Source organism: Solanum tuberosum, unplaced genomic scaffold (genome assembly GCF_000226075.1).
Source record: "Solanum tuberosum cultivar DM 1-3 516 R44 unplaced genomic scaffold, SolTub_3.0 scf00091, whole genome shotgun sequence".
In the NCBI taxonomy this organism is placed as follows: Eukaryota; Viridiplantae; Streptophyta; class Magnoliopsida; order Solanales; family Solanaceae; genus Solanum; species Solanum tuberosum.
The window spans coordinates 1,174,286-1,185,413 of NW_006239016.1; the positions used below are offsets into that span (position 1 = coordinate 1,174,286).

Below are 11,128 nucleotides of genomic sequence, written 5' to 3' on the forward strand. Positions count from 1 at the left end.
CACAATTCACCTCAAAAACCGATCAATCTAGACAAAATTATGGTCATAAAAATGCGACTTGAGAAGAGACAGAGAGGGGCGGATTTAAGGAAAAGTGAGATCAATTTCTAATAGCAGCTATGAATCAGTTGGATTTTCCTCTTCTCTTCTCCGTATGGAACTCTTTTCTCTATTTGGGTTTGAATTCATCACTGGCATTCGTTTAATTTCTGAATTTTGGTGAATATTCCCTTCTCTCTGATGTTTACATGTCTGCTTACTAACAACAGTCCTCTTCTATTTATTTTCGTTTCAATGTGGTAGTTTCATCTTGGAATGAGTTGTTTGAAAGGTGTTGTGAAATGTCTACCACCTGTTTGACAAAATGCATGAACAAAATGTCTAAATATGAATTTTATTGAGAACTCTACCTTTTGGTTTGACTTATTTTATTAAAAAAAATACAGTAGTTTTTATGTCTTGTGATATCTGGACCAGCGTCGAGGAATTTGTTGAGTTTAGGAGCAACGTTGATGCGTACATATGTTTGAAATAGCAGAAAATGTTTGTGAGGTAAGAAAAAGTGTAGGTTCAGAATTTGCTAATGAGTATGCAAGAAGTTATAAATGCTAACGTCATCTCCCCCAGTTCCTTCTTCACAATGCCTAACTCAGGGATTGTGCTCCAACAAATTATTGGGTCTTCCCCAATTTCAGCAGGTTTCAATTCTTATCTTTTTGTTTTCTATTTTGAGTTAATGGTCAAAAACACATTTATTTTAAGTGAGATTTATACCTCAGCTATTGTTCGCTTCAACTATGATCTAAAAAAGATATATAACAAAAACAACTGTCTTTTGAACTATAAACTAACTAATGATCTTTTGATAAATAACTTGCTAATCTTATGTGTATTTGAGCAAATTATGTGGCTTGCTTATTTTTAATTCAAAATAATTTTTATCTCTAATTATTTGGAAATTTTAATATGCATTATTAAAGAGAAGGCATGTATCAGTTGAGTTATATTAATTAAGTTAACAACTTATACCCTTTTTTTATATGTTTGATTCAAATAATGTGTTTATTGTTTAAAATTTCAGGTCATCCTGATAAGACCTCCATGATAAAAATGGAGATATACACACAACAGAAGTAGAGAATTCAACTATTATTTATTATATTAAGAAACTCTTATGATAGTGGTTTGAATCAAGTGTTATCGTATCCTCCTTGCCTCAGAAATGTCTCATGTCTACAACGGAGCAAGGTTTGCTCATTTGAGTGTATATGTTACAGGATTGTTTTTCTGTTTCTTTGTTAAAATCTGTATATAGATATGGAACTGTGCATTACTAATGTGTTCAACAAATTCATATGTATTCTCTCTTTAAGAATTTATTGTTATTTACAAGTTACAAATTTCAGATCATGATTATTTGTAACTTGTAAGTAATTGTTGCCAAATTAACAGTACTTAATAGTGTTTTCAAAGTGGCCCGTGCTCTGCACGGGAAATCCTTAACTAGTTAAAGATACATGCATAACTCAAGTAGGAGTAATTAACAAGAATATTCAGCATCTCAAAAGGAGAGATTCAGAGGAAACGGGGTGGTCTCTCAAAACAAAAAAAAAATGTAAGGTGGAGTAGAAGGTACTCAAATTATTCTTCCTTAGAAAAAGGAGCCCGTGAATGATTGGATCCCTAAATTCAACTACTAATTATGTCGAAAGGGCCAAGGTTGGGTGAAACAAGAGCATATGTGATGTAAGGTCAAAATTCATATTTTTAATTATTATCTATTTTATATTTATTATTTGTATTTATCCTTTTTCGGTCTTAAATTTAGGAATTGTGCTAAAGAATATATTTTATTTGTAGGATTAAATTGGGGTGAAGATGAAAAAGTTTGAAGCCAAAACAAATTAAAGACGAAATATTATAGAAAAAATGAAGCAGATTGTTTAATGGATTAAAGTTAATATAATAATATACTATATATATGAAAGTGGAGCTGAATTTTTTTTTGAAATGGGCACATAATGTCACATGTCAAGTTTTGAAGACACCACCGAATTGTTGGAGTCGCTACTATTCACGCGAAAATTCAATTCTATTGGTTTTGGGGTTTTCAATTTGTTTTGAACTCTATTATTTTATTTAGGATTTTTTATATTTATAAATAGTCCATAAGAATAATTATTAGTAGTGGCAGACTTAAGATTTTCTTTCAGGGGGTTAAAAAATAAAAGTATAAACGTGTAAATAAGCCTCTAGAAATGGAATCCTTGAATTCTTTTTAACAGGGGATTCGAACTGGTGACGTGAAGCTAAATGTCAGGAGGACTTGCCACTGCACTATCAGTTTGTCACTATATATCCATATAAATACAAAAAATTATCTTATACATACAGTGTAGTTTTTTGCCGAGGGGGTTCGGGTGAACCCCTGAATCCCAAGTGGATCCGCCCATGATTATTAGTGAAGATTCTTTAGAGATACTTTGGGAGAAAAGTTATTGTACTTTTTAGGATTTTTTTTATCTTCTTAGGCATTAGTAGCTAAAGACTCTTATTCTGGGTTGTGGTTATGAATGATTGTATAGTATTGAATTTTATGAATTGAAGTTGGTTATCGTATAAATTGCTCTATTGTTCTTGATTTTGTATTTTGTGCTTTTCCACCATTGAAATAAACTCATTGTCCAGATTGAACTCGGGAGATGAATAAGAGAAAAGAACGTGGGACAAAAAGAGTGATCTTCTCTAAAAATTAGAGTTGATTTGTATCTAGAATACGGATATACCTAGAGCCCTTGCTTTGTTACTAAACAAGATGAAAGCTTAATACTCGCTAATTAGTTCAATTGATCCCCACTCAACGATGTAGTTAGGCTGCCAATTATGATAGGCGATTAGAGGTCGGGAACCATGATCATAGATTCAACCTTTTAAATCAACGATATGATCACCAATTGAAGTCCATAGAAGAAGATACTATGCATGAATTTTAAGTAAGTTGTAGCCCTAAATTTTTTCCAATCATTAGTATACGTCTTTTATTCTTGCATTCTAATAAGAGAAATTCTTTTGGTACGCTTGAATAAATAATCAAGATTAGTATAATTTAGTAAATATTTAATCGACAAGTTCTTTCGGCTCGATAATTTGGTTCTTTTAGGGTCACTATATTACTTGTGCGACTACGTACACTTGAGTTTACATTTGGGAGAAACAAGTTTTTGACGCCGCTGCCGGGGACTTAGAAATTAATTATGCCTTTAGGTTATACTTTTTCTTTTTTATTTATTTGAATTTTTTTATTATTATTATTTTAACAAAAATATAATAATTTTCCGTTGAATAATTTTGTACTCTTATTGATATGCATGATTGAGATAAAATGATAGTTAGGTGATGGTTATCCTTGTCAGTGTTGTGATGGACCCAACTTGAATATCGAGTGTCTTATATATGGTGATCAAGGTGACCATAAAAATGATTGTCCTAACTATTATTCCCCTCTCCTGAACCCCTATTATGATTATTCTGTTATTTGTGATGTTAACAGGAGTGATAAAGTGAAGAATGCGGAACAAGAGGCTCACATTATGCATTTATTTGAGTAACTAGTGGAGCAAAAAGAGGAATGCCAACCATTAAATCATACTTCATTCCTTACTGTCACTGTTGAGAAGGAGTACAAAAGTGAGAATGTTGTAAATAATGTTGCTTTGGAGTTGAGGCATATTGGACCTCATTCGAAATATTTTTCTACATTATGCTTGGATGACAACATAAAATTCGAGTCATCTGAACTAATGGAGAAATGTCTAGAGGAGGAACAAGGCCCATACATCCTAAAGTTTTCCAATACACATAGACAAAAGGACATTCCTCACATAAGAACCAAGAAGTGCAAGATGCGACATCTATTATTTGATTCCTTTACTTTTATACCACTGTCTCTTGAGAGAAATAGAAAATTGAAGCAAAGTTAGGGGTGACATCATAAGTTCAAAGTGGAAAGAAAAGTGATGAACTTAATAAGGTCATACCGCGACGTTAAATTAGGTGATTATTGGAAGGCAACCTAATTCGTAGTGTAGCTTCTTATTTCTTATTTTTAGTGTCATTCTTTTGTGTTGTGTTTTGCAGATAAGGGGAGTCTGAGTACACGTAATTTGAAGCAAGGAGTGTGTTTGAGTTTAAGTGTGGAATGTGTACGACCTTTGATGAAAATTGAAAGAACATGCTACAAGCGAGGCCGAGAGGCCTCATGGAGTTTTCCTAACCCTTATTTTAAAATTTTTGCTATAAGTGTGGGGTGATGATTCTTTTGCATATGTTGGTTAGGGTGAAGTGCGCTTTAGAGTTGTTTACTATTGATTTTAAAAAATTGAAAAATAAAAATCGATAGTAAAGTCCGTATCCAGCCCGTGTCGCAGACATGTGTACAAGAGTTTATTTATTTTTTCGTAAAAAGAAAAAAGTTTTTATTCGTTTGTAGAAGCACACTTAGCCCAACCCTTTATTTTTTTTCATGTCATAAAAAAAAAATCTCACTCTTAGCTTATGTATTGAATTGTTGCACTAGGAATAGTGACATGTTTAAAACGAAGAGAGTGGCCTAGTCCCTACTCACAGGTTAGTATCTACTTGCTATGTTTGAAATATTTCAGGAAATAGCCACTTTCCACGTGTCATCTTTTTCCTCTTTATGAAATACCATCACTTCTTTTCGAAACACCAAAGGTCACCTCTGTTCTGGGACCAGATACAATTGTTGAAAGCTATATCTAGCCCTTCTTCCTCTAAATCATTCCAAGAAACTCACTAACCTCTTCCCATTCACAAAATATTCACTCTAAACCTTCTATTTCTCCTTAAAGCACCGATAACAATGTAAAAATCCTCCTCCCCTAAGGACTCTCTCCCTGCAGAATTTGAATCCCCAATCACTTCCAGTTTAGTCCCCTGGTGCAACCTGAAAACCCAAAAGGTGCTTAGTGGGAGAGTGTTTGATTCAGAGATTCTTGATAAACCTGGAATGCAATACCTGGTTGATTGTGTGGGCTTTCCAGAATGGGAACACTTGTTTAAGTGGCCTGTTCCTTTCTTGCATGAGGCTGAAGTTCATAAATTTTATTATCACATGGAAATTCATGAATATGGAAGTATTGATACCCGATTCCATGATATGGAGATCCACTCGAGTGAGGATATTTTGAGAGTTATTTTAGAAGTTCCTTTTCCTAGGGATATTTTGGGAGTTATTTTAGAAGTTCCTTTCCTATATCAGTGAGGCAACCAAAGTGGATGGTCTCAAATGTAAGATATGTTTCTAACTTATGTTACATGTTGTAGTATTAAGAGTTTAATCCTTACATGTTTGATTAGAGTCTGTATTCACTTCTTGCTTGAAGATAGTGAAGACAGTTGGAAAATGTTGTAGGACAGGTTGTGGTTTTCCTCCCTTGATCAAAAGGTTTCCTCGTAAAACTCCTGGTTGCTTTTACTTTGCATTTTAGTTTCCTTTACTGCACTTTAGTGTAACAACGACCCGGTCTCATAGCACGTGGTGGACTTGTCTAAACTATTAATTAACCTCGGCTACCTAAAGGACATTATGAATTAAAGTGCTTTAGATGAGCATCTTTATCAGTTAGTTGTTTTAACCTGTGATTAGCTAATCTGGAGAACATTATCCCAATTGAATGTGCTCTAAGAATAATATCAAAATTAAGGTAGAAATACTTGATGAGTAAAATTGGAATTAAAAGTGTAAATCAAATACATTATTAAATAGTTCATATTTAATTTCAGGATTATTATCTTTATCGTAATACAAAATTACCCGTAATTAAAAGACAAGAAACTTTTATGCAGCTAAAAAGGAAATGCACTATAAATTGGTAATAATTGTAGAGGTCTACGGGAAATGAATGCAGCAAGTTAAAATTGAAGAAAATGGAAACTAACCTGTTCGACTACAATATTGAAGGAGTGTAAAGAAGCAACAATCTCTTGAAGCACTAATGATGCAACATCTATTGCTGTTGTAGAGCAGTAACAGGTCCTGTCAATTGTGGCCCATGTTTCTTTTCCATCCCTATACAATTTCACGATTTCCTCTTTAGTGTTCCAATATACATATATATATATATATATATGTGGTGTGTGTGTGTGATAGCATATAAGCACAAAATATTAGGGGAACTTTCCTGACATACCTTAACACACTCTTAAAAAGGTAAAATTCAACTTCAATGCCTACATCCATAACCTGGAGATATATAGGTAAATAGAAATCAGTTCAATAATGTCTTGAAATTTCAAGTCATGTACAAGAGATACTAATAACATACCAAGCCAAATTCATCTTCCAAAATTTTAGAGAATCTACGAAGTACATCTCTTGGACAATATTGCCATGCTTTACCAGATTCAGTTAACATATCAGTCAAGACCATTTCTTGATTTCTTGCCCTGGATCAAAAGGTATAGATGAATATGATTACAAATGTGTGAAATCTGAAAACAACAAAATTATTCCAAGTTACCCAGAAACTTGATAAACAAAATGAATAGTTGTCACATAATCAGAGGTGGAACCAGGATTAGGAGTTTGAGAGTTTTAAATTTTAAGATAGAAGAGAAAAATATTGCAACACATGCTTCATTTTTAAAAAAATAGAGAAACTTTTGTTGATAGTGGGGTTCAAAACCCACTACACTAGTGTGAAAAACATTTCTACGACCACTTCCTCACTGAGTCGTCAATCAATTTTGTTAGGGAGTTCACAAGTTTATATATATATATATATGGATTCTTCTGAACCCATGAGCCCTCACCTAGCTCCGCCCCCGATTACATTAAGGTCCATATATTTATCACCATACAAAATCAAACAATGGAAGTGTTAGGACATCAGGGCAGCGCATACAACTTTTAACTATTCAATTACAAAATAATCTAGTTTGTTAATATATTTTGTCCCCTCCTACAAGTTGTCAACAATGAGATTTCATAAGATTAACTACGCAAGTTTTTAGGTTGTAAATCTTAGCTAAAAATGTAAGAAGTTGAGGAAATTTTGGAATCCAAGGACTATCTCAATTATATCGAGTGTTGTACAAAAGATTTCATCTATACACATGTCTCCAAAGAATAATAAGTGATAAAAGAATCTCTAAGTGAGTTTTCATCATTTATTCTTCAATGATTCCCTATTGTGTTAGCCATGCTTCATGTTCTCACTCGGCGATGTGTCGAAAGGATTGGCAAGGTTGTCTTAGCTTGCCCTTTTAGAAGCAAAAATCTGAAGGAACCCCTGACATTTTCGGCGGACATAGTCCCAATTGGCGTGTCGCCGTTCTGCTCGGTGAGATCAGTCGTGCTCGTCGAGTTCAAATTTGAGTTTGATTAAATGAGGAGACATTGTTGGTGAGCCTGAACTCTCTCCGTGAGTCGCCAAACTGGTTGGTGACATTAGTCACAACTCACCAATTTGGTCGTCAGTTGAAAGGCCAAGAGCCTTTTGGCAGTATAAAAGCCAACTGATTGAATTTGCTCAACCTTTCTTCTTCCTTACTCTCATATAAAAACTTCTTAGTAGCTCTCTTTTAATTTTTATCATTCCTCTGCTCTGTGGATTCCTCCATACCAAACCCCTGCCCCTATTGTGTCCACTCTCTTGCAATATAGAGGTCAGTTTTATCATCAATTTTGTTGCCTGTTTTGCATTTTGGTTAATGAAATTGTGTATCTCTGAGATTGGAGTTGTTATTGCACTGTTTAGTACTTAATTAAATTGGGTTTTCGATTAAAATTGCATGCTTGAATGCCTATTACTCTTGGAGTTAGAATCTTGCCTGTGTTAAATTTAATTGGTGTCGGGTTGAATTTGACCGAAATTAACTATTAATAATATGTCTTGCTTATATATCATATGAATAAAGTCTAACTAGCCCGAATTCAACGAGATGTCTTGAATTTGCCCAATGATAGATTGGATGACGTCGTTCTTAAGGGTAAATCGTCATTTCGTTGTTGATTGTTGAAATTGGGGGGGAAGTCTGAGTACTTGGGGTGATTGGGTCTTATAGTCAACCTTGGGTGTGTGCTAATTTTGTTGAGAATTGATTGGTGGAATCGAATTTTTAAATTTGGGGTGAAAGGTTCTGAATTACCTATTTGACGGCTCAGTCGAGCTCACCAATGTGATTGGGCGAATCACCAAGTTAGTCTTAGCTTGAACTTTTGTTGAGAATTGTTGCATGTTCTTACTGTCATTTTCGGTGAGCTCCCTATAGCTCGCTAGTACTCTTGGCGACTCACTGATAAGTAGATCACCCTTTCTGCCTGAAATTAGATCAATTGCCCCTGTCCCTTTTGGTGAGCCTGCTTTGGTTCACCGACCTAGTTGGCGAGCCTTAAGACAGGTTGAGTTTTGGGCGTTTTTGATTATTTTTACTAAACCTTCACCCGATCTATGCTTTGGGACTTGTGCAATCCAGATACGGCCAAACTAAAGTTCATGTAACTCGGAGGATTCTCTAGAAGATTCTCCTTCACCTTGAACAAGACAAAAGGGAATTATGATCACGAAAACTATTGACAGACCATAGCCCAGTCCATGAACTTCTATGTGTGTGAGTGAAAGAGCTCCGAAAAAGACTATTGTAACTACTGAAGTGAGGGGAAAACAGAAGGTTGAGGAAACTCCAACCGAGGATACTAACTCCGACATTGATTCTATTGACTTTACATTGAATAAGAGTGAGAAGGAGGATGAGAGGGTTCTTACTCCAGTTCATAGGCCTACATCGGAGTCTCAGTCTACTAAAATGAGGAATACTGAAATGTGTTGCAAGGCCATACATGATATGTTGGCCAATGCTTTGCCTCGAGTATTCCGGTTTCTGCTCCTGTTCTATGAACAAATTGAAAGCTATCAGGCTGAGATCCATACTAGAAGAGTAAAGGTTATCGACTGATGGGGTTATTGATAAGTATCCATGTAATATCCTCTAGGTCATTTCTATATTTATGCCTTATGTTCGTCGTTTAGACCATTCCTATAGTTACCCCAAGTTGTTCATTTGGTTTTTATGAGAATTTCTGTGTGTTGGAGATTTTGAACCTTGAACAGTCATTTTTTATCAAAAGTTCAGGAAGATGACCTTAGAATCCAACTCTTAGGATTCCATCAACTCCGGAAGGGACATTTTAGACTAGTAGCATGGACAACATTACTCCCGAGGCTTTTAGTATGTGTTTGTTCGATTAGGCGTTTTAACTTTCAAGTTAAGGCCTAAGTTAGAGCTTGGTCAACATTCTTGGAAAATGTGCATGGATGAGAATTCTATCAGCACAGTTATCTATGAAATGTCGAGTTTGGTCTGGAATGGCCCTTTGTGTGGATCTTGAGGCTTATGGGATAATTTTGAGCCCCCTTATTGGATTTTGACTTAAATAGAGTTAGGTGTAAGACCCACTTTCTATCGAGATGATCTCGTATGGAAGTTTTAACTGCTCCATTGAGTCCAAAATGTCTAATTTGATTGGATTGCATATCTCATTTGTATGCACGGGTTCCCGAACCAATCCCCAGCTTTCAGTCAGAGCCTTGGGACTTTGATGAAATTGCTAAGGCCTAATGTTGGTGCAGCCCACTTTTTGGACCTGGGCTCGCTTAAGCGACCTTCGATTTAGCATCTAGGGCATTGCTTTAGGGAGTCTCGCTAATGTGACCAGGGGCTCGCAGAAGGAAGCCCGCCTCTATGAGGCTAGTTGCTTAAGCAACATAAGTGATCGCTTAAGCGATCTTCGGGAGTCTTTTATTAAAATCGTAGATGCGATCTCAACCATTATTTCAATCTTGAATTGACAATTTCTCCCTTTCCAGAACTTCCTTTTAAATGATTCGAAGTGTGGCATGTCTGTGGTGATTAGGACTACCCTATGGAGTGTTTAGAGAGTGTTAGTCTTCCATTGTTTGGTGTTTAATTTCATTTAAGTAGGCTATCTTAGCTTATTTCTTTGCTCTTCATTATGATTATTGCACGTTGGTTGTTGTTGGTTGTTCCGAGCCCCAAATTATGTTTTATTTTGGAACACAAGTTTGGGATACTTTTTAGGACCGTCTGATGGAGTCAATTCTAGAAATTTCGGCATGGGTCCCATGATTCTCATTTCACTCCAGAATTGGTCCATTTCCATTTTATGTGTTCTAGGTGTTGAAACGGTCGTATTGACATTGTGGTCCTATTTTTGAAGTCTGGTAGCGTTCTGAGGCCATTTGGAAGGGATAAGCTCTAACATTGTGATTTGAAGCGTGTGCGGTCAGCCTAAAGGTACGCTATGACTTTCTTTCTCTTAGATTGAGCTTGAATGTGTAAATTCTTGCTAATTAGAGTGAATGGGGGGGTGGGTACGTAGTTGTTCTTATTTCCGTTCCTAGATACCATGTTTTAGGTTTCATCGGCTCTATTCGAGTGGAGTATAATGCTAGTCAGGGATTATGAGTTTACTTCTATCTTATGAATTGACTTGTTGTTACTTTGTTATATTGGAGCATGTGTGAAGTTAGTGTAGGATTAGGCCAGTGTTTCCTTAGACTTGTGATTCACATGTCCTTTTGCCTTATTTTTTCTCCAACGTTGTTTTGGACTAATTATCTCCCTATATACAAGAGTAACAGACTTGAGTGTGATAGAATGAGCCTTAGTTTAGGCGTTAATTAACTTTATTAATCTTTTATTCACTCTCCCTACTTCTGTGGCCCTCTTGCAATGCAGGTGATGTTTGTACTTCATTGGGCAACTCGAGATTAGTGGCACAGGCTGGGAGCCTTTTATTGTTTTCTTGAGTTGTACTTCATTCAATGGAGATATTGATAATCAATGACATGCGGTACTTCGAGGTTCTTATTGGTGCCTCGGGTTTACTCTTGCTAGTTGGGCTGGTGCCCTAAGAGTTTACTAGTTGGCTGGGCGATGGTCTTATTGGGGCTCGGGGTTTACTCTTGCTAGCTAGGTTGGTGCCCCTAGGAGCTTACTGGCTAGCTGGGCGATGGTCTTATTGGTCCCCCGGGTACTCTCTCTAGCAAGAGATTGTCTGACGGGGGGGGGGGGTCTTCGAGGT

General features: G+C 36.0%; 1 protein-coding gene across 1 annotated transcript in view; it reads right to left on the reverse strand.

Moving 5' to 3' along the window:
- Positions 1-6,335: 6,335 nt before the first annotated feature.
- The window catches only part of LOC102585591 (protein fluG-like), a 53,594-nt gene continuing 48,801 nt past the window's right edge, over positions 6,336-11,128 (reverse strand). Inside the window, exon 11 of the mRNA XM_015308721.1 lies at positions 6,336-6,468. Within this exon, the coding sequence (XP_015164207.1) occupies positions 6,336-6,468 (133 nt within the window). The remainder of the gene's footprint in view (positions 6,469-11,128) is intronic.